This window comes from Carlito syrichta, unplaced genomic scaffold (genome assembly GCF_000164805.1).
Source record: "Carlito syrichta isolate Samal-C Ts95f unplaced genomic scaffold, Tarsius_syrichta-2.0.1 Scaffold316469, whole genome shotgun sequence".
Taxonomy (NCBI): Eukaryota; Metazoa; Chordata; class Mammalia; order Primates; family Tarsiidae; genus Carlito; species Carlito syrichta.
Genome location: NW_007260565.1, coordinates 111,704 through 135,994, shown reverse-complemented (window position 1 = coordinate 135,994; position 24,291 = coordinate 111,704). Strand labels below are relative to the sequence as shown.

The window sequence follows — 24,291 nt, the reverse complement described above, 5'->3', positions numbered from 1 at the left end:
GGATTGTAAGAGAGGCCTGATCTAGTGCCGCATGCCTGTAGTCCCAGCTACTCAGGAGGCTGGCGCGGGGAGGTCCCTTGAGCTCAGGAGTTGGAGGTTGCAGTGAGCCATGATGGCACTACTGTGCTCCAGCCTAGGTAGCGGAGTGAGACTTTGTCTCAAAAAAAAAAAAAAAGACTCATAAAAAGAGAGACAGGTTGACTTCAGGGCATCCGGGATCCTTTGTGTGCTCGTGAGGCCCTGGCCTCCCCTCTGTCACTTGGTGATGGAAGTGGGTGCTTGGCCTCACCCCATCTCAGACAGTTTGGGGAGCTGACAGAATTGTGCAGCTTCACCTTCCAACACATGACATACCAAATAGGTGTATAGTTACTTTAAGCTGTTTTGCCTTATTAATATAAAGTAGCGTTAAATATAAGAACGAATCGTTTGTCCTGCTCTGTATTAAGTCTGCATGTTAAGCTTATGTCCTTTTATTTTTTCTTTGCTGTATCTCAGATTTACATTTTTTATGGCACTCGGTCAAATGCAGAGTTTGTGATCCACAGTGGTTTTTTCTTTGACAATAACTCCCACGACAGAGTGAAAATAAAGCTGGGAGTGAGTAAAAGTGACAGGCTCTACGCCATGAAGGCTGAGGTCTTGGCCCGCGCCGGCATCCCCACGTACGTAGAACACAGTGTTCGCCCCTCTCCTACAGTACTTGAACTATTTCCAGTTTCATAGTGCTTAATTGGGGTGTTAATAAAACTTCTCTACAGTAGTTTGTCTTAATCCCTTTATCCCTGTTGCACAGCAAATTTAAACCATAGCGATGCTTGGTAATTTTACCAGCGTTTTTGGTAAACATAATTGTGTCATTGGGAGCACTCACAGTAAGTTCTAGGGGTTGTGGCCTGGAATCCTCATTAAGTTAAATAAGTACTTTGGTATCATTAATGTCTTTCACCTTGAAAAGGTTAATGACCCGGATCAATTTGTTTCATTTAATTCTTTGCCACCATTAGTTTCTGTAATGAAGTCATGATCCTCAGTGATTTCAAGAATTTCTAGTTAAATTCTATAAGATTTTCTTGCATTTGAGGTGGAAAATGATCAAGAAGACAGGAATTATGATTTATTAGTTCTCCAGGGAATGGAGGAACCATTCTTAATGAAAATGGATTATCCAGACCTTTTTTTATTGAACTTGTCAATATTTGATTAATGATTAAAGTGTGAACTCAACATAAATTATCGTTAACATTTTTTAAGAACCATGGATCTGTTTAATTCTCTGAATATGTTGTGTGCAACCTGAGATTACTGCTGTTAGGCTCTAAGAAAATCTGGTGGGGATGGACTGCCAGGGTGGCCATCAGTCCATCAGCCCCTGCCCACTGCCCCTTGCAAGGATGGAAAAATCTGGTGTCCTAGTTCAGGTGAGGAGTTGGAATGGCTCGTTCCAGCCCTACTCACCTTAAGGATGACCACACATGCGGTAGACGGAAGGAATTTCACTTGGGAGCAAGTGGGCGTCTGCAGCAGGGTGGCTGATTTGCTTTCTGCTTTTGTCAGTTCCAGCGTGTTTGCGTTGCATTTTACGGAGCCACCCATCTCTGCCCAGCTTCTGGCTTTTCTCCGAGTATTCTGCATGACCGAAGGTAAGTCACTTTAGAAAAAAAGAAATGTTGACTTTTAAAAAAAAATTCATAAAAGTGTAAAGCCTGGGGATTCAGGTTACAGATCAAGAAGTTTAAAGCTAAAGCACTTTTGGGAAGAGACAATACTGGAGAAAGAAGAAATTGATCTGTTTTACCCTGGAAATGTTTTGTTAAATCTTCACTGCATTGTCGGTACACTTATAGTTCTCTTCTGCATTTGAAGAAAACGAAAACCACCTTGCGTGGTCTAAGTGTGTGCGAATTTTGCATTTCTAGACTGATAGAGCCTGATTTCACTCTCAGGGCGCTAGTCTCTCTAATTTACCTGGGGAAGCTCCACGCTCAGTTGAGGCTGTGATGCTATGTAGTCAGCTGTGACATATGTGGACCATAGGACTTCGTTTGTTAACCAACTCTGCGTTCTAAATCTGAAATTGCCATCAAGTATTCTAATGCCAAGCATCCTGTTAGAGTAAATAACATTGCAAACAGAATCTGTGTGGAACACAGAACGTTCTTGGCTACAGCCTCATATTTCAGGCCCAGAAAGAGTTAAACATATGAATTGAACATCTACTTTTATATTTGCTTAAGACAAATTGGGGTTTCTTGCACTGAGATTTGACAACCTTTCGTGGTTGGATTTTTATTTCTTATCCTAAAATGCACTCCTAATTCCCTGGTAGTGAGGGTTCGTTTAATGATATCTGTGTGTTACTGTTGTTGGTAAACTACCTTAAATTCTCTACAGAGCTGATTGGATGGGAATAAGTGAGTGAACGAATGAACGAATGAATGGTCGACCAAGTGAACAGAATGAGTGTTCTTCTGGAAGGAAACTACCCGAGCACTCGGGAGAGGGCAGGCGGGTCAGAGCAGCAGTCGTGCCCGTGGAGTGGGGGCTGCCATGCCCTGCTGTCGTCGGCTTGGGCCTCTGTGTCTTTCTCCAGGGAGTGCTGCTGCACTCGTCCAGGCGTCAGGCTGGAGGCAGAAAAAGCGCCGTCCCCAGCAAAGAGAGGCGCTTCGGACACAGGCGCAGAGCCCAAAGTGGGATGTGGTCATTGTTCCTAACACACAGCCGTGTAGTGGAGACATGCCATCCTTCCGGTGGGGGCTTTTGGAGATTTCTGTACTTTGGTAGCGGTTTCATCAGTGCAATTTAATGAACATAAGTTAAGGGTTAATTGTGGATCTCTCTCTCTCTCACACACACACATACACACACACACACACACACACGCACGCACACACACACAGATACAAAGTTGAGTGTCAGTTCATATCTTGAAGGAATTCATAATTAAGAGAGAGAAGCCGGGCTCGGTGGCTCAGCCTGTAATCCACAGATACAAAGTTGAGTGTCAGTTCATATCTTGAAGGAATTCATAATTAAGAGAGAGAAGCCGGGCTCGGTGGCTCAGCCTGTAATCCCGCGCCTTTGGGAGGCTGAGGTGAGTGGATTGCCTGAGCTCGTGGGTTCGAGACCCACCTGGGCAGCGAGACCTCATCTCTACAATAAATCAAAAAATCAGCCGGGCGTGGTAGCGCATGCCTGTAATTCCAGCTACTCGGAAGGCTGAGGCGGAAGGATCGCCAGAGCCCAGCAGGTCAAGGCTTCGGTGGCCGGGAGCGGCCGCTGCACTCCAGTCTGGGCGACGGAGTGAGACTCCAACTCAAAAAAAATAATAATAATAATTAAGAGAGATGATGCTGACAATATTCCTAGAATTTGTGGAGTACTTACTATATGCCGGGCATGATGCTAAATGCGGTCCCTACTTAATTTTAATCTCATCAGCCTTGCATGATAAGTGTTCCCATTTCACTGATGTGGAAATTTCGATTCAGTGAGAATATGTAACTTGGCCAAGGCTGTACAGCAGGCAAGTGATGACCCTACTTAGACCCAGCTCTGTTAACTCCAGAGCTTATTTACACTCAGGGCTTCCATGTTGCTTCTGCTGGTTTGCAAGTGAAGTCATCCACAGAAGAAAGTCTTTAGGACTGCAGGGAGTCTGCAGGAAACAGTGTTTGGATTAGACTCGAGCACAGTTAAGGTTTGGGCTTGGTGGAGGAAGGGCAGGAGGAGCGGGACAACTGAGGACATTCGCAGCAGAGCGAGGAGCTGGGGCAGGGGCCAGGCCGAGGGGTGAGCTGTGCTGGGCTGTGCACTCTTCGGGGCGACAGACACTCAGGCCGTCATAGGCTGGAATGAGGCGCAGGGGATGGTGTCGGCGGTCTGTTAGCGAGGAAAGCATGGGAGACACCTGCCCGCAAGTACTAGCTTCGTCACCCATGTCCAGGCAGGTCACGGGGGATTGTCTTATTCCCCATTTTTTGTGGGTTTGATTTCTCTAGGAATGTGAGGTGAGTCCAGTTTCCCTATTGAAAAGCGGCAGAGAGAAAGCTGTGAGTCTCAGCTTCCATGATTGCAGAGGAGAACTTGGGCGGGCTGAGGAAGCCACAAAGGAGGGAGACAGTCATCTTACTATTTGGGGGCTTCCGAAAAGAAGAAATCTCAGCTACTAAGGAAGCTTTAAAAAACGAAACAAGGCTTCATTGCTTTATACAAAGAATATAAAATGAAAAATCCAAGATCGAAAAATCCTGAATTTTATCATGATCTTTACCAATGAATACAACTTAATAAACTTTTGTGAGCACTGGATAACTTTTGTTTTCTTTTAGAAAAACAATTGCTTGAATCCTTTTAGGCCCTTTGAGTCTCTTTAGTTTTTCTTTAGTCATAGAAAGACAATTTGTCATGTCAAGACAATTGATGTATCTTTGAATTACTCCAACTAATACTAATAAAAGTTGGGTTTGCTGGCAGCAGAAGTTCTTCCATTTGAATTGTAAATAGTGACAGCTGTGGGGCATTTTGCTCTGAAAGAGATACTGTCTCATAATTATGGAAGAACATGGGTATATTTCTTGAGCATGAATGGGCTCGGCATGTTTTGGTTTTGGAGATAATGTGCGAGGAAATAAAGTGTTCCGAGCAGTTGCTTAATTCTTGCCTCTTCTTAAATATATTTGAAGGTGATTGAGATGTTCACTTGTGTTTATTTGTAATTCCTATTTAAATTCCTGGCAAGTGAGGGATATGGGCACATTTTTCATTAACTAGGATTTTTATAGTCTTGTTTCTTTCCATTTGTGGCTTGTTACAAGATGAGATAAATAAACTTGGTCAAGACAGCTACTGGAATAAGCACCCCTCAGACTTACGTTTAGAGGGATCACAGGATTGTTGTGACTGCTGTTTGTTTCACCGTTGACAGTGGTCATCTAAATGTCTCTTTGACCCAGTTGGCACGACTGGGTACTGGCAAGATAAGGAGTATGTGGCTGTAGATTGCCCTGAAAAGTATCTTGTGAAACTGCAGGCTCTTAGCGTCCCTCATAAAAACAATGAGAAATGGAGTGCTGCGCCAGTGCTTGGTCTCCAAAGCCAGGAGGCCTCACTGTCTTTCCTCCCCTAAAACTTAGCTCCGGCTCTGTTTGGAGAGTCTAGAAATGGTTGGGCGAATTGAGCAGGAGAGCTTTTAACCCCAGAGAAGTGACATTATTGGAAAGGATATTTTCTAAGGTGGAGTGACTGTTAAATGAGAAGTGGTGCTGTTTCTTCCTCCTAACGGATTGCTATTTGTATTTCTTGTAGAAGAATTGAAAGAACATTTGCTGGGAGACAATGCCATCGACAGAATCTTCACCTTGGGTAACTCTGAATTTCCTGTCAGCTGGGACAATGAGGTCAAACTTTGGACGTTTCTTGAAGATAGAGCCTCGCTTCTGTTGAAAACATACAAGACAACTATTGAGGTAATCAGACTGAATCAATGTGGATTAAGAGATTTCTTCCTAAATGTAAATTACTATAATTCTTTAGCAGAATAATTGTGTATTTGACATTTTTCATTCAGCACACTACTCTTTTTTTCTATTTAACATGTTGACATTTATACAGAAAAATCATATTCAGTCATTGTTCACTAGAAGATACATTTTAAAAATTATGTAATACTCTTTGTACTTTTTTTTTTTTTTCCTGAGTTGGAGTCTCATTCGGTCGCCCAGACTGGAGTGCAGTGGCCATTTCCGGCCACCGCAGCCTCGACCCGCTGGGCTCCGGCGATCCTTCCCTCAGCCTTCCGAGTAGCCGGAATTACAGGCGTGCGCTACCACGCCCGGCCGATTTTTGGATTTATTGTAGAGATGAGGTCTCGCTGCCCAGGCAGGACTCGAACCCACGGGCTCAGGCAATCCACTCACCTCAGCCTCCCAAAGGCGCGGGATGACAGGCTGAGCCACCGAGCCCGGCTACTTTTTATACTTTCTATAAATTCATATCATTCCACAAACATAAGTTTTCACTTGAGCGTTTAAAGGCCACCATTGAGCCACTGACTTCAAGAATATCTTTCTCGCTCATTCACTCACTCATTCATGCCACTCACCCAAGTGCTGCCTTGTGCTCCGTCAGTGCAAAAGACAAACAGAGGGTGATGCTCCCTGGCAGACGTGGTGACACAGTTTGGTTTAGGCTCTTCTTTCTTGTTTTGTAACAGTTTTGTTGAGGCTTGATTTGCATGCGACAAAATGCACACGTCTGCGTTGTACGTTGTGGTGTGTCCCATCATGCCACCACCGGCCCAGTCAAGCGCCCCGAGAAGCTCCCTCTTGCCCTTCTCCCCAGCTGCAGCTGTGCTACCTTCTGTCTCTGTAGTTTTGCTGAGTTAGACTTCTTATAATTAATTTTGCTCTTTTGTTTTCCAGGAAGATAAGTCCGTCTTGAAAAACCAGGACCTTTCTGTTCGTGCCACAATGGCCATCAAATTGCGTTTAGGTGAGAAAGAGATTTTGGAGAAAGCTGTAAAGAGCGCAGCTGTCAACCGGCAATACTACCGCAAGCAGATGGAGGAAAAGGCTCCACTTCCCAAATACGAAGAGAGTAACCTTGGGCTGTTGGAGAGCAGCGTGGGGGACTCGAGGCTGCCCCTGGTTCTGCGGAACCTCGAGGAGGAGGCCGGAGTGCAGGAGGCCTTGAACATCAAAGAGGCCATCGGCAAAGCGAAGGCCACAGAAAACGGGCTCGTAAACGGCGAAAACTCTGTCCCCCACGGGACCAGGTCCGAGAGTGAAAGTTTAAAGCAGGACGGAAGTAAAAGGGCCATGGAAGACACCCAAGGGTCTTGTTTGGACAGCACGGGTGGAGCTAAGGAGTAGCTCCGCGAGGAGGCTCGAGCTGGCAGGCGGTTCAGGCCAGCAGGAGCTTAGGACAGCCCATCCCCGTCGCCGTGTTTCCGTGTTGACACTTTTCTTTCTGCAGAGAGGAGAATATGTTTTTGCTGCTTTGTACGAAAATGGTTTTTTTAAGTTATTTTAAAAATCTAGCTGCCCTTTTTGATTAAGATGGCCATCTTGCTTCTAGGCGAAACAAACCAGTTAGCAAATCACATCAACAAAGGGGAAAGAGGTGCCTTGGCAGATTCCGCAGGCCTGTTGCGGGCAAATGTGTTTTCTTCCTGGGGAAGAACGCCATTCCCCCATGTGCTGTGCCTTGGTGGGTCTGTCATCTTGACAGCCAGAATCAGCGCTCGCTCTGCCTGCCGCCAGCAAAAGCTGGGGGTGGGACTTCAGGCATTTGGGGTGAAGGCGGGGAAGGTGCACAGCCGAGGCAAAGTGGGAAACCTTGGAGTTGGGGCAAAAGCTTTGGTTTTCCTCCTAAAAAAAATAACACCGTAGTACCAAAAGCAAAGGTAAGGTGGCACCCTTATTTTTAATAGTTTTAAATGTTGATGATAATCCTAATTATATAAATATATATATATATATATATAAACACACACACATATATCTCTAGTGATTTCTAAAGATTTGTTTACTTTTTGTGTTTTGTTTTACTGTACTAAGAACTTGTCCTTTCTCCTTGAATCAAAGTAGGACATGCATCATCCTCCTAATTTTAAATGTTGGCTCTGATTTTAAAGCGATGCGTTTGATTCCAGCCTTGGTAGAGGGGAGTTTGCAAACACACAGCAGCCTACAGCTTTACGTGGCGGTGTTCAGAGCAAGGCTTTTCTGGTTTTCACAACAAGCTAGAGATTTTCAAAGCTCCACTTTTGAGTAAAAGCCCTTATTAAAAGAAAAACATGATTAAGATTTTGTCTGTTCCTTTTTCTGGAGTGGGACAGGCCCTTTGAGTTGAGCTTTTATGTCAGCCGCCATACTTATTTCCTCAGCTTCGTTTGTACCTTGACCTTGTGTCCACCTGGAGACACACAGATGGACAAGGAGCCAGCATGGGGCCCTGAGGCCTCCAGTGGGCTCCCCTCGTCAGCTCATCAACCCACAAGGGCAGCAGGAACACAGGAAAAGGAGTAGTCAGGTTTTGGGGAACTAAGAGGTCGGGAGGGACAGCACACTGGGGGCAGGAGAGGTCGCCTCCAGAAAGCCGCCAGTGTTCAGGTTCGTGGCACCCATCTTCCGTAACTGCAGATTTTCAAATTGTCTCTGATGTCCTGACACTGCTTATTTTGAAAATGCTATGTAAATGATTCACTCAATGCTGCTGCAATACAGATAGTCCTGAGATTGCTCTCGGAGTTTCTCCTTGGGGAACACACAGCTCTGCAGATAAATCACCTGGGTCGCCACTGCCACTTTAGGTGAGTAAATACATGGCCGTGGGCTGCTCAGCAGGTTGGTGTGCGAGCTGCATGGGACACGGGTGGCAAGCACCGTCTCTGTGAGACTGGGAGCGCTCGCTGGGGTTGACGTCTGAAACTTTCCTCACTTGGTGACAGGTACCAAGAGGAAACGTGGGACTGCCAGCTCTCCTCTCAGCCTTATCCCTGAGACGCTTTACCAAAAATACCGAACAGTCTATGAAGCTGACACATTGACTTCCAAAAGGCAGTAGCGCCGCGGCTCTCAGGCAGTTTGCTACTCTGGCAAACTGGAGACTAGAGCTTTCATGGCCAACCTGTCTAGATGTGTCCCCTTATAGGGTTACAAATTTCCAAGCCTAATATTAAGAATGTTTCTTGAAAATGTATATCCAGTTCAGATGTAGAATAGCATCATGGGAGGGGATAGTTTTAAAGGAGTTCTGTTGAAGCTTAAAAAGTATTTTTTTAGCCTTTTATTTTTATTTTGAGTTGGAGTCTCACTCCGTCGCCCAGACTGGAGTGCAGTGGCCGCTCCCGGCCACCGCAGCCTTGGCCTGCTGGGCTCCGGCGATCCTTCCGCCTCAGCCTTCCGAGTAGCCGGAATTACAGGCACTCACTACCATGCCCGGCTAATTTTTTTGATTTGTTGTAGAGATGAGGTCTCGCCAAGTTGCCCAGGCGGGTCTTGAACCCACGGGCTCAGGCCATCCACTCACCTCAGCCTCCCAAAGGTGAGGGATTACAGGCTGAGCCACCGAGCCTGGCTTGTATTTCACCTTTTAAAAAATTTTTTGAGTCAGGGTCTCACTCTGCCACCCAGGCTGGAGTGCAGTGGCACAGTATGGCTCACCACAGCCTCAGCCTCCTGGGCTCAAATGATCCTCCCACCTCAGCTTCCCGGGTAGCGTGCGTAACCATGCCCGGCCAATGTTTTGATTTTATGTAGAAACAAGATCTCGCTATGTATTGCCCAGGCTGGTCTCGACCTCCTGGGCCCAAGTAATCCCCCCACCTCAGCCTCCCAAAGTGGTGGGATTACAGGCATGGGCCACTGTGACCAGCCACGCTCCATCTTTAATAAGTGTCATAATGTCCATTTCCAGGAACTCAGTTTCTTCACTCTTTTGTAAGAAGAAAGAATGGTAGTAAATTATCCTAGGTCCGTGCTTAAAAATTCAGAGATACTTTTCTCTGCCAATTAATTCTTGGCCGACAGACTTTATTTGTTAAGGTTATTGGACCAAAAAGTGATTATGTAAGTTATGCTTCCAGTTGAGAGAGAGCAGCCTCTGGGCAGCGTACAAATGGCGCTCAAAGAACAGAGCTGTCGTGAGGCCCGGAGACGGCATCCATGGGCCAGCATTGCTTCCCTGACTCGGGGAGAAGTGCCCCAAGATGACTCTTAGGCCGGCGAGACCGCAGCCCGCATTTGTCATCCTCCCTGCCTCGTTCCGGCACTGTCGCCGGGGCGCTGCCTGCCCAAACACTCACAGCTACAACTTAAGCACTCGAGAATCGAGGGAAAGCGATTAAATCGGCATTGAAGAACCCTCATTGCCATCTGTCATGAAAATAGACCTTTCCCTCAAATCGTTTTAAAGTTTACTTTCTTCCTAATGCTTTTGGATAAGGGGTTGTTCAGGCTAGTCACTGGAAAAATGCCAGTCTCCACTTCTGTTTCGTCGCTCTGTGTGTTATTTGTGTAAACAGTTAGCAATTAGATTTCACCAGCCTAGAAAAACCACCCAGTTTTTTTAATGCAGACTGGCAGCGGATAGGTGGTTCTTCCCCAAAAGCTTCTAGAGTAGGTTCACTAAATGATATATTTAATTTTTTTTTTAGTGATAGGACAAGACATTAGAAATAATCCCAGGTTTCCAGTGTACAAGGTTACCTAAACTAAACCTCCACTTAAAAATGAAGGAATTGAGCCGGGCTCGGTGGCTCAGCCTGTAATCCCGTTGCCTTAGGAGGCCGAGGTGAGTGGATTGCCTGAGCCCGTGGGTTCGAGACCCGCCTGGACAACTTGGCGAGACCTCATCTCTACAATAAATCAAAAATCAGCTGGGCATGGTAGTGCGCACCTGTAATTTCGGCTACTTGGAAGGCTGAGGCGGAAGGATTGCCAAAGCCCAGTGGGTCGAGGTTCCGGCCACTGCATTCCAGTCTGGGCGACAGAGTGAGACTCCAACTCAAAAAATAAAAAATAAATTTTAAAAAAATGAAGAAATTAATTTTCTGTAAATCATTGCTTCTACTACATACACATACATGTGTATCTATATGGTTAGTAGGTATATGTTGAAGAGAGAGAATAAAAAAGCCAACCCAAAGAAAGGGGCTGGGACTTGGGCACAGGACTGAAAGGCACTGAATTCTTGAAGAAAACAGGGAACCGTAGTGGTGGTTGGTTTGTGGGGTACGTTTCAGAGCGCTCAGATCTTCGAGTGTTGACTGTAAACCATAGCTGTGGTGAGAAGCTCTTCAGAGCATGTATTTTACCGTATTCCTGTTGTTATTGATCTTGCAACATGAGTGCATTTAACAGGGTGTAGCTGGTAAGCCTGCCCAGGAACTTGACTCCCTCTTATTTAAATGTTAGTTTGAGGGAGGTATAGCATAGAATCCCATAACCTCACTAAGGGTCACCCTACTATTTTCATCAGCAGCACGTTCCATAATGTAGTCCTCCAATTCTGTGTGTAAATTGAATTTGAATAACTCGAATTGTATTTAAATGCACTGGCAGATTTGTTATTTAAATGAAACGTCCCTGCTAGTCCCTGGGATGCTTAGTCTGGAGAGAGGAGGCTTAGCAGGGACGTGATCTTCCTGTCTTCACAGATTTGGAGAACTGTCCCACGAAGGGGGGCGGGGCAGGGCAGGAGGCACAGCGGGGGGCCTGGAGTGGGAGGCAGAGTTCAGCCTGGGAGGGAGCACTCCCCAAGGGCTTTTGGGAGGAGGCTGGCGGCTCTGGTGGTGATGCGCTGTGGCCATGGGGCATCTGGATCCTGTGGACCTGGTTCCATGCATGGCCTGCCTCGCTCCCGGGTGTGGGACCTGGGCCAATCATGGACGGGTCATGCCATGGGACATCTGGATCTCGTGAACTTGGTTCCTGGGCCAATCGTGCTTTGGTCACCTCCTTCAGGGACTCCTGTGCTCACTACCTTGAGGTGCTGGGAGGACCTCATGAGCTAGTGCGTGTAAAGGTGTCCCGGCATCTGCACCTGCCCAGCGGCCAGTAAATATTAGTGGTGACAATTTCCTAAGCCTGAGCCATTCTGGGAGGCAGAAAGTGTTCATACTGGGGGTAGCAGAATGATGCCTGCTCTGCCGGCAGGCAGCGTGCAGCTCATCTGTTTCTTGAATTAGGAACCTGGACTTTGTACCGTTGTGTCCTTGGTGCAATGCTGGATTCTGTGGCCAGTTCAGAGACTCATAAGAAACCTGCTCTCGTGCTGAAGCAGACATTGGAACAAATGGCAGCAGCCCGGCCGTGTGCTGCATTGCACAGGAGAGATGGACACGTGCTGTGGCGCTCAAGGGAACAGCAGCGTTGGAGGAGTGGCATGTGGCTGGGCCGTGGAAGTGGGGAGATCCCCTGAGGCCAGCGAGAAGCAGGGGAGGGCCAGCTGTGTCCAGGTGGGGTCAGAAGCTCCGGCTCCAGGAGGAAGCCTGCCGGAGTCATTGGGGCCTAAGTGCACCTCGTGTGTGTAGCTGCTTGGAGCTCGTAGTGAGCGAACTTAAGCAGAAACAGCCTAGTGAACCAGGCGCAGTGGCTTAACTTGTAATCCCAGCACCTTGGGAAATGGAGGCGAGAGGATTGCCTGAGCCCAGGGGTTCAAGACCAGCCTGGACAACTAGGCAAGACCTCATCTCTACAGTTAAAAAAAAAAATTAGCCGAGTGTGGTGGCACACGCCTGTAGTTCCAGCTATCGGGAAAACTGATGCAGAAGGATCATCTGAGTCCAGCAGGTCAAGGCCGCGGTGGTCTTGAGTGTGCCACTGCAGTCCAGTCTGGGTGACAGAGTGAGACTCCAACTCAAACCCCCCCCCCAAATAAAACAGCCTAGTGGTCACCAGTCCCTTCAACACAAATGCTGCCCTTCGTAGAGCACTTAGAAACAAGCGGAAAGTGCATAGATACAGGGGTGCCAAAAAATGTATATATGTTTTAAGTGTGATTGCTCGAAAGATGGTGTTAGTCGAATGAAGGCTAGTGTCGCCATGTGACAGGCAGGACAGTCAAAATGGCAGAAGCACGGTTGAGCGAATGTCATACTGCACATTGCTACTGTAATTCAACTCAACTTCGAAAACTAACACATAGATAACATTTCTTGAATTGTGTGTACATTTTTTTGGCACCCCTGTATGTATATATGTACGAATAGATAAAGCTTTTCCAAAACTCATTCTTCTGCTTCAGTCAGCAGAGAAGCTATGCAGCATGGCGCTGGCCAAACTTGAAAGCCAAAGGAGTGTGTCAATACCGGTGCCCGTGAGGCTCTGTGCTGCCCTGGTGTAGTTTTGTTTGAGATTTTAGCGCCTCCTACAGCTTCTCGACTGACTGAACGATCTCAGCAAGGTGGGTGGCCCATGCGCCTCTGAAGTTGTTCAAGGTTGGCATACAGATCTCACTTCTCTCCCCTCTCCACCCAGGGGTCTTGCTCTTCTGTGTCTACTTGGACCTGACTCCTCAAGGGTGTTCTAGTAAAAAGAATCTCCCTTTTCTTTTCCTTTTTTTTTTTTTTTTTGAGTCAGGGTCTCACTCTGTCACCCCAGGCTGGAGTGCAGTGGCATGATCATAGTTCATGGCAGCCTTGACCTCCTGGGCCCAGATGATTCTTCTGCCTCAGCCTCCCGAGCTGGGGCTATAGGCGTGCGTTGCCACGCCTGGCTGATTTTTAAAATGTGTTTTTTTTGTAGAGACGAGGCCTTGTTATGTTGCCCAGACTGTTCTAAAACTTCTGGGCTTAAGCGATCCTCCTGCCTCGGCCTCCCAAACAACTGGGATTACAGATGTGAACCACGGTACCTGGTCTCTTTTCCATCTTAACACAGCTGCTTTTAGGATCCCAAAGTCAGCTTAAAATCCAGTGAAAACAGCAGGAAGACACAGCAGCTTGTCCCGGGCACCCCTGGCGGTTCCTTGCTGCAAGGTGTGCCAGCAGACGCCTGGGGCTTTCCTGCCGCAAATCCTCCACTTTGATACAAAGCTTGCTCTTCAGGAAGGAATTCATGAACACATGCCCACTCCAGCATCCATGACCGCTGAGACTCAGAGGAACTCCAGGAGTGTCTGAGTCTACATATCTGCATGCGGGCTTTCAGCCCCAAGAAGGAACTCATCCAAAACACACAAGCTTTGAAAGCCATAGCAGATCTCAGGCAGAATCTTGGCCCTCACCCCCCTTCACCACCGGCTGTGACCCAGAATAAGTTTCTTGGTGTGCACGGCCTTGGTTTTCTTCTCTGCAAAATGGAATTGCCCCAAGAGCTTGCTCAGATCATGTATGTAAATCTAGCATAGTGTCAGGGACGCAGTAGGTATTCAACAGCTGGTTCTGTGTGATGGGAGGAGCTCCAGACCTGAACTCATAGAAGACAGGGCAGCTCCTAGGGGGAAAGTTTCCATGGATGGTGAGACATTCCACCCATCCTGTGGCTTCAGCACGTGAACCTCAGTTCACAACGCTGCCATGTTCCCATGCTGGGTTTGTGATACATACCTCAAATGACATATTTAGTCCACTGACTGCGCACACACACACGTTTTTTCAAATGTGAACAGCCATCCAGCAGACACCTCTGAATTTCTTGGCCTTAAATTTTCACATCTTCCGAGCAACACAGAACAAACCCACTCCTGAGTGTAGATGCAAATGGCAGCTGACTGAGCGGCCAGAGGTGACCATCCCAATGGTGTCATTCTGGAAGGAATACCATACCTGGTGCCATGAAACAATCCTCTAGCACCAGAATGTGTCGTCAAGTGAGTCCTGAAATGCGTCTAGAGAATGTTACTGCTTTTTCATACAAAAGTTAAACTTTCATTGTAGTCATTGGCCGTTGTCAAAATAACAAGCCTTGGGTTGGCCCGTGTCATCTCACGGTGTGAACGTCAATGCCATCAAGACTGCGGCATGATTGCAGTCAGTGGATTTAGTCGTGACACTCTCTGGAGTTTAAAAGGACCAGAATGGATGTTTTTGAAAAGCGGTATCAGGAAAATGGAATTTCTTTCCCTTCTCTGCTCTTGCATGCTGAATATCAGCCTCAATCAAATTAAGGACTGTCACTAACCGCCTTCCCTCCCGACGCACCTCTACCTCTCAGAAAACAGGTGCTGCTGTAGGGTCCCGTATGCGACCAGATCTGTGGCAGGCTCACCAAGAGTGGCGTTTCACCTAAAAGCCTTGCACCATGTTATCTTTGCAAAACTTGGGCTCTGAGTGCGTAGGGAGCCTGGAACGGCCTGGTTTGGTGCGTGTTTGCCACGTGTTGAGATGCTGTGTGAGCTGATGACTTGTATGCTCCGACAATAACACTGCTTGGAGCGCATGGTCTGGGGGTCACTTCTGGCTGCTTGGCACGCGTGAGCCAGGTTGAGCATGCAGCGTGTCCCAGCTAAGGGACATTGGGCTTTCAGCTTTTACCTTGCAGTGACGAAAGAGGCTGTCCCCTCCTTCGGGGATACACGCTGCACACCATCCAACCTGGGGTTGGCCTGGGAAGGAGGGCGGGGTCACGGAAGGACAGCCACAGGTGACGTGTTTCCTGCCACAGACAGTGTCATGCCAGCCAGTGTTCGTGGAGGCCCAGATTGCCTGAGATCAAAGTCCCCCAAGGAACGAGTTCTTCCCCTAGATCGAAGCAGAAGCCCCTGCCCACACCCCGGTGGCAAAGGCAGAGAACAGAAGCCCTTTCCCCAGGTGACGCGCTCGTGGGGAAGTGAGACACAGACGTCTACATTGTCCCCTCCTGAATGTGCTTTGAGTCTGACGTCTGTAGATTCACCCAGGAGGTATTTGAGCATCTCATGTGTGCAGGGCACTGTGCTAGACTTTAGATGAGTGACACAAGTGACAGTGACACGGCGCTTGTCAACAAGGAGCTATTGGAGGGACAGGACTGTCACCCGGCCCATCCTTGGGGCAGCTGTGTCCGAGCTAGGTCTTGATGCATGTTTCGTTTTCCTGTTCTTAATGGAAAACAGGCTGGACAGGGCTTTTAGTCTCCATATAGAGAATCGTAGGTCAGGCACGGTGACTCAGCACTTTGGGAGGCCAAGGCAGGAGGATCGCTTGAGCCCAGGAGTTCGAGACCAGCCAAGACAACATAGTAAAACCTCATCTCCACAAAAAATATATAAAACTTAGCTGGGCGTATGTGCGCTGGTAGTTACAGAGTGAGACCCTGACTCAAATTGTTTGTGTGTCACACATATAGGAACGGTGACCTCCCCCCCAAAATGGAGTTCTCTTTTGGAGGGCAGGCCCCTGGCAGTACAGGCTTCCCCCAGTCGGGTAAGTGTCCTAGGAACCCATGGGTATCTGGATCAGCTAGTGTTGTGAGAGGCTGCGTTCAGCTTCAGTGAATTTTTTTTTTCCTGGAAGTTCAACGCGTTTGCTCATTTCTTGATGGGTGGTTTACAAACGCACCTCTCCACACCGCTCTGAGTATTCAGTAGCTTGGGACCTAAAACACCATGACCTCTGGGCCTCATCCCCCCATTCACCCAATCTCACTTCACCGACCGTTTTGTTTCCCTGAATGAAAAAAGTCCTCAAAGGGAAACATTTTGCCGATGTGGAAGAGGTGAAACCAAAAATGGCAGAAGCCCTAAAAAGGTGTCGAAACCGACAAGTTCAAAAAGGGTTTTGAGCGGTGGAAAACAGCATCTTGATAGGTGTGTTGCATCAAATGGGTAGTACCTTGAAGCTGACTGAGGTTTAAACATGTAAGAATAAATGCACAACGTTTTATAAATCCATTTTGGGGGTCCCCTCTCCTATATACAATTTTCCATGCCTGTATGTTCCCTCTCAGTATAATGTTTACCTCCCCCCCCCACACACAAATATTCATTTCTATCACCAAACACTGGAGAATTTAAATCTGCATATGTTTTGTTTTTTTTTTCCTACAATTTAAGTGCTTTGAAAGCATGCCTCAGGAATCTAGGATCATCATCATGCTTTTAGATATTACATTTTTGGATTTTTCTAACATTCTGTGATCACCCCAATGAGTAGTGCTCTTACAAGAAGGGACCTGGGCATGACACCTTTGGGGTGACCCAATAAATGACAGTCCCTGTCTCCTTTGCTGAAACTGAAACTCATTATGAGACTGTCATGCAGGACAAGTCCTCTTTCCCGGCCCTACTTTGCAAGCATTTGTTTCCAAAATAATGACATTTTAGAAACCACCTTTTGCTCCCGTTTGGGGCTCAGCTGACTGTCGCCGGTAAGAGAAAAAAATCACACTAGTCACACCTCAGTATATCCATGTGGATAATTGACATGAAGACCCATGTCTGAGCATAAAATCTTGTCTTCTGTTTCTGTTTCATTCCTGGGACAGCTTTGCCCAAGCTGCCTGTGGCCAGTGCAACCAGGACCACTGTCCATCAGCATTTTACTCTAATAATCCACCAAATGAACAAATACACCTCCATGAAACAAATAGAAGATGACTCCCGTAGGCATCAACTAATTCTCCGGGCCATCTCTGAGGAAGCCAGGATTTTCAGCAGCAATTAAACTGCATGATTGGATACAGGGAAAATTTTATAATTGCTCACAGGTAGCAATTTATTAGGATAGATGTTACATGTGACATGTGTCAAAAAGGTCAAAGTTTATTCTTCCTTGGACATTAACCTAATCTTTGAAACTCTAAAAGTTACACTTTTTGGTCATTAATTTTTTTTTACAAGCAGAGATTTTGACAATTAACCCAGTTAATAAAGGTCAAATTTCAATTTTTTCCAATTTCTGGAGCATTTAACTTATTCCTTTTTGAAAACGGGAAGATAGAGGATGATAAATAGTTATTAAATGAGTACAAGGATGTAGGTTCTGCTGTCAGGGTGATGATTATAAAACAGCTGATCCTGGAAGAATAGAATTGCTGTGTATCTGATGGGAAGGAAAGTAGATTACAAGCCGAGGAAATAGAAAAATTAAGCCCAAATAATGTGTGCCGTTAGTAGGATAATGTGAGTATATGCACTTGTTAAATCATCTCAGGATTCTGGTCATTCAATTATGGAGACTGCAGGCTTCCGCTATCAAATCTGTACATTTGAAAAGAAGTCATTTCTGCAAACTTGCAACAAAGTCCAACTTGGGTTAAGAACCAGGTGGCAGCCACCAGGCCGCATCCCTCGAATGAACCCACGGATGGATACGGGGAACAGGACAGCCCACACCTGGCAGGACCTGGGCAGGTGTTGGGCGAGGAAGGGAATTTTAGAGCCTGTCACTCAGTGGGAAACGGCAGAGACAGTCCACAGAGCCACCCAACGAGACACACCAGACCTCCCTTTCCATCCGGGTCAAATCCAGACGACCCTCCCTCCAGCCCGCGGTGGGCAGGTAAGGCCCCGCCTGGGCGATCCCCGCATCACCTGGTCCTCGTGCGCCCCCTGGTGACAGTGCAGGCTGGGCTGAGCCGTCCGCCAGGATGCTGCCGGGAGACCTAAGCGGACACCTGAGAACAGGTGCTCTCCCGGACCCAGCGGGATGCTGAGGTCAGAGTGGGCTTTTCGTTTGCCTCGGGCGCGTGTGGGGTTCTTGCCGCTGCTGTGTTGTGTGTTCCACGTAGAGCAACTAAAAGCCAGTTTACACGCCTCAGTGTATTCATCGAGCTTGTTTATTGTAAAGGCTGGGCACCTACTGTGTGCTGTCCCGGGTACACAGTAGGTGCCCAGAAAATGCTGAAAGAAGAGGAAAGACTGAGCCATTTAGCTCAGCGAGAGACCTTGAGACTCTTTGGAAACACAAGAACAGTCTTTAAAAATAAACCACTTGGGGCTGGGTGCGGTCACTCACGCCTATGATCCCAGCACTTTGGGAGGCTGAGGTGAGAGGATTGCCTGAGCACAGGGGTTTGAGACCAGCCTGGGCAACTTGGAGGGACCGCATCTCTACAGTAAATCAAGAAAAATTAGCTGGGTATGGTGGTGCACACCTCTGGTTCCAGTTACTTGGAAGGCTGAGGCAGAAGGATCACCTGAGCCCAGCAAGTTGAGGCTGTGGTGGCCGTGAGCATGCCACTGCACTCCAGCCTGGGCAACGGGGTGAGACCCCAATTCAAAAAAAAAAAAAAAAGAAATACACCTTGGGAAACTGTGTGAATGGGGGCTCTGACTAACACTTTTCTCCAGCAAGTCCAGTGGCAGCATGCCCATGAGCAAGCGTGGACAGACAGATACCCTGATGACAGGGAGCCCAGGGTGGTGACTTCCTTTTAAGAAGGACAGGTCACTTTATCAAAGATGTGGAGTCAGTGGCAAACGTGAGATTGGGTTCCCACAACTCCTGTTCACAGCGAGTCCTTGGAACCCGCGGCGGCGAATGCACCTGCACAAGGGCACCAGGGAGAGGGAACGTGGGTCCCAAAATGCCCTGCACGCTGCAAGCTGTGTCCAAGTGCACCCACGCCATGGCCCTCTGTGGGGCTTGCTCAAAACTCTTAGCTCAGAGACAAAAGACCAAACACCTGAAAGAAAAATGAGAAACAAGCATGAACAGGCAATTTACACACACGCACAGCTTAAACAAGGAAAGAATGCGCACATCCACTCCACTGAGAAGCAACACTGAGACACACCATTTCTCACCTATCGGGTGAGCAGAAGATAAACTGTGACCATGCATTCTGTGGCAAGGGCAACCGGCACCTTCCTGGTGGAGATGCAAATTAGTGCCACTCTTGTGGAGGGGATTTGGGAACACCAAAGTGCCATGTATCCTGTCTTTCAATGCTCCGATCTCACTTTCTAGAAATCTATCCTAAAGAGCCACCTCCAACCAAAATAGCTTACACTAGCTAGTTACTACAGCAGACACCATGTTAACCAATCAATGTCAACATCACCAGTGACAGGGCATCGACATGGTGAACCCCACACAGGGCACCGAGAAGGACTCACTACCCTGGTGAGATTCATGCCCAAAACACCCAACCTCGGTCCAAAACGGAGCAACAGACAAGCCAAATATTCATTAAAATAACCCTCAGGTGCTCTTCCGAACTGTCAAGGTCATGGAAGTAAAAGCCTGGAAAGCTGTCCCTGATTGGACAGGACTAAGGGGACATGACAGCTTAGCAGTGTAGGAGTCTGGGTGGGATCTCGGAAGGGAAGAAGGACATTTGAGATAAATATTAGTGGAATTTGAATAAAGCCTGCAGCCTAATTAATAGTATTATACAGGCCAGGCAAAGTGGCTCACACCTGTAATCCCAGTGCCTTGGGAGGCCGAGGCAAGAGGTTTACTTGAGGCTAGGAGTTCAAGATCGGTCTGGGCAACATAGCAAGACCACACACACACACACACACACACACACACACACACACACACACACACACACACACACACACAATCAGTTAACATGATGGCTTACGCCTGTAGTCCTAGCTACCTGGGAGGCTGAGGTGGGAAGATGGCTTGAGCCCAGGAGTTTGAAGCTTCATTGAGCTATGATTGCACCACTGCACTCCAGCCTGGGTGACAGAACGAGACCTTGTCTCGTAAAAAAAAAATGTCATCCATGATAACTTCCTGGGTTTGCTTCTTGTGCTGGGGTTATTTAAGGTGTCACTTGAGGGGAAGCTGGGTGAAGGATACAGGGAAGCCCTACTATTTCTATCTTTCCTTTTTTTTTTTTGAGTTGGAGTCTCACTCTGTCGCCTAGGCTGGAGTGCAGTGACACGCTCACGGCCACCGTAACCTTGATCTGCTGGGCTCAGGTGAGCCTTCTTCCTCAGCCTTCCAAGTAGCTGGAACTACAGGCACGCGCCACCACACCCAGCTAATTTTTTTAAAACTTTATTGTAGAGACGAGATCTCACCATGCTGCCCAGGCTGGTCTCGAACCTGTGGGCTCAGGCAATCCTCTTGCCTCGGCCGCCCAAAGTGCTGGGACTTTAGGCCTGAGCCACCGCGCCCGGTCTATGCTGTACTATTTCTACAGCATTTCTTTAAGTCTAAAATTAGCTCACAAACAAAACAACACAAAACCCGATGTCCCAGCTAAACCTGCCTGGGGTTGAATCCCAGCCCTGCCACCGCCCGCTGTGCAGCCGGGTCCTGGTCCCTCCCGCACAATAGCACCCCAGAGCTGGTGGCTGCATGCTGGGCACCGCAGGTAAGTCCACTGCCAGGCTGCATTGAGCGTTTTCTAATTTCTTTTTTAAAAGTACAGCAAGAACTGCCGACCAATCTGTAGCTGCACATAAGGGTCCAAGTGTTGCGTTTTTGTTTTTCAAAATGAAATGCTGAGAGACTGGTAGACCACACAAAGGAAAGGGGATGGGTTTTCAGGCAATTTTATTTTATTTTATTTTGAGTTGGAGTCTCACTCTGTCGCCCAGACTGGAGTGCAGTGGCCGCTTCCGGCCACCGCAGCCTCGACCTGCTGGACTCCAGCGATCCTTCCTCCTCAGCCTTCCAACTAACCGGAATTACAGGCACGCGCTACCATATCCAGCTGATTTTTTTTTTTAATTATTTATTGTAGAGATGAGGTCTCGCTGCCCAGGCGGGTCTCGAACCCGCGGGCTCAGGCAATCCACTCGCCTCTGCCTCCCAAAGGCGCGGGATTACAGGCTGAGCCACCGAGCCCGGCTGGAGACACTATTATTGTCTCTGCTTGACAGATGAGGAAGCTGAGTCCCTGTGAAGTGAGTGAGTTGTCTGTGCCCATGTGCAAACACGCGTGGGCGTGTGTGAGTGCATGGATGTGAACATGGGTGCATTTGTGTGCGAATGCGTGCACACGAGTGTGCAGATGGATGGGCTTGAGAGCACATATATGCATGTTTGTGAGATGTGTGCACGTCTGTAGTTGTATGTGTGTGAGTGTGTGACCAGGACCCAGGGGGCCAGCCGCAAAGCCCTACCCTCACCCGCCCCCACACCCCTGGCTGCCACACGCCCGTGCAAGCCACCATGGGCACCTTTTTCCAGAGAAGGCACTGAGCCCGGAGAGACCCGCGACGCTTCAAGATATACAGCCACAAAGAAACCAAGCAGGGGTCCCCGCTAGCAGCTGACCCGCCCTCCACCCAGGCGGTCGCCCGGCTCTGGCAGTTCCTAGGCCGCCCTTCCCGTCTTAACATGAAGTGACCAAGAAACGTCGGAGCCCAGGTCCTTTCCTGTGCAAAGTCGTGGCTCCAAGGCACCTTCTCCAGGTGGTCACTCCTTCCCCCACCTCTCCCATGGACCTTGGAAGGCCTTGAGTGATGCTTATTACTGTCTGTCTTCCCTGCAGAACTGGGAGGGCTTCTAGGTCACATAGTTGTCACAGTCAGTTTAGAGACGTCCATATTTCTAAACCCTGGGTCGTACCCTGGGCCTGCCTGGAGCATGTTTCTCTGTGCACCCAGGGAGACTCGAAGACACCGTGGGTAACCAGTGCACGCTGGGCCCCGTGCCAGGACCTGGTGCCACCTTGCCAAATCCTCATGACTTGGACATTTCTTATTTCTCCATCAAACTCTAAGCGTTCCTCCACCCCCATGTCCTTCAAGGACAAGGCTAAATGTCTACACCTGTGAAGAATGCTGATATTACGACCCACCTTCTCATTTTATTTATTTATATCTTGAGCCGGAGTCTCACTCTGTCGCCCTGACTGGAGTGCAGTGACACGGTCCCGGCCACCGCAGCCTCGACCTGCTGGGCTCCGGCGATCCTTCCGCCTCAGCCTTCCAAAGTAGCTGGAACTACAGGCGTGCGCTACCACGTCCGGCTAATTTTTGATTGATTGTAGAGACGAGGTCTCGCCAAGTTGCCCGGGCGGGTCTCGAACCCGCGGGCTCAGGCAATGGACTCGCCTCGGCCTCCCAAAGTGCTGGGATGACAGGCTGAGCCACCGAGCCCGGCCATGACCCCCATATTCTATAAGAGGGAAACGGAGGCCCACAGAGGTCAAACTCATTCCCTCCCATTTGTGCAGGGCTTTGTTGGGGTCCAAGGGCCTTCTCACCCGCTGGTGAGTCCAGGGCCTCCCCAGAAACGCCCCAGGTCGTGGACTCGACCCACCGCTGGGTCCCACCCCTCCAGCTCTGACCCCACCCTCCTTCCCCCACCCTCACACCAGGGTGAAGAATTCGCTTTCGGAATTCCTTCCAGGGCTGTGGACTTGCGGTGTGTACTGAAGCTGAATCTTCTCACCTGTTTTCTCTGATTAGAAACAGACTCTTTTCCACCACCCACACGTGCATCGAGCTATCAGAGGACACCCCCTTCCGTGTCTGGGTTCTATTGCGTGGTCTTCCTTTCCCCCCAGCTATTTGTCTTGCAAAAAGGCATCGTGATTCCAAAGCTGCTGACTCCATGACAGAAAAGCCGCTCTGTGTTTATTAGTCTGAGTCCATGTGCCTGAAATTGACAGCGCATTTGAATTTGGCAGAAGTTGGGCCTTTCTCTGCTTTGAGCAGCTCAGGACACCGGGCACCATGGGAGTCCATGGCCACCGTCACGCCCCAGCGGTTTCCAGGCCTCAAAGCTGCCCTGTCTGCTCTTCAGGCTGGCCCAGAGATAAGCAGGGCGTGTGGCTTGGTCCATGTCCCAGATCGGAAAACTGAGACAGCGGGACTGAGCTTGGCACTCCCAGCTCATTCCTTTCCCAGTTCTGAGCCTCTTGGACCCAGACAGGTCCCTGCATGGGGGGTGGGGGGAGATGCAGCAGGGAGGGGGCTGGGATCCTGGGCCCACTTGGGAGCATCCCACAACACACCAGTCCACGTGTAAGATGATTCCAGAAAAAGGGAATAAAAAAGCAGGTTGGGCCGGGTGCAGTGGCTCAAGCTTGTCATCCCAGCACTTTGGGAGGCCGAGGTCAGGGAACTGCCTGAGCCCACGGGTTCGAGAACAGCCTGGGCAACTTGGCGAGAGCTCATCAATTCAAAAAAATTAGCCAGGCGTGGTAGTGCACGCCTTTAGTTCCGGCTACTTGGAAGGCTGAGGCGGAAAGATCACCGGAGCCCAGCAGGTCGAGGCTGCGGTGGCCGGGAGCAGCCACTGCACTCCAGTCTGGGCAACAGGGTGAGACTCCAACTCAAAAAAAAAAAAAAAAAAAGGCAGTTTGATAGGAAGCCGGTGACTGGAGAGGAAAGCCCTTGTATGGGGTGGTGTGGAAGGCCTCTCCAAGGAGGTGACAGGGGTGGAGGGGATGTGAGACATGACCCGTGAATGCAGGGGGCTGTGGCACGTCTCCTGGGGGTGGGCGGAGCCTGGGTTTGGTGGGGAGAGGTCAGGGATCAAGTAGGGGGAGCAGATGGGGCGGGCCCCAGCATCAGGGTTGGCACCTGGGGTCCGGGTGGGCTGCTGGGGTAGGGGGTAGAAGCCGGTCACCAACAGGACGAGGACGCAGAGGGATGTCCATTTGGCTCCAGCTCCCACAGGGTACCAGCTGTGCATCGGCGGACACGAAGGAGCTTTGCAGTCGCAACTGAGACACACAGAGCGAACAGGCCCAGGACTGGTGGCATCTCACCTTGCTCTGACTGCATGAGGGTCCACGGCATGGGACCAGGCTGTGACATCCCGTCTTAGGGGCAAAACCAGGCCAGGAGAGGTGGCCCCCACAGGCACCAGGCAGCAGAGGGTTCCAGATGAGGCTGGCTTTGCAGGGAGGAGGCTTTGGAGATTCCGGAGGCCCCCAGGTCACTCACTCACTCACTCAGAAAGTGTCATCTGCACCCGGTAGGTTCTTTTTTTTTTTTTTTTTT

At 48.9% G+C, this 24,291-nt stretch overlaps 1 protein-coding gene across 3 annotated transcripts in view; it reads left to right on the top strand.

Annotated features, from left to right (window-relative positions):
• SETD3 (SET domain containing 3) overlaps window positions 1-7,808 on the top strand; it is an 81,673-nt gene extending 73,865 nt beyond the window's left edge. For all 3 annotated transcript variants that reach the window (XM_021707246.1, XM_008074477.1, XM_008074476.1), the window contains 4 exons: window positions 499-665; window positions 1,558-1,643; window positions 5,308-5,468; window positions 6,423-7,808. In XM_021707246.1, the coding sequence (XP_021562921.1) occupies window positions 499-665; window positions 1,558-1,643; window positions 5,308-5,468; window positions 6,423-6,872 (864 nt within the window). In that variant the 3' untranslated portion in view covers window positions 6,873-7,808. The remainder of the gene's footprint in view (window positions 1-498; window positions 666-1,557; window positions 1,644-5,307; window positions 5,469-6,422) is intronic.
• The last annotated feature ends 16,483 nt before the right edge of the window (window positions 7,809-24,291 follow it).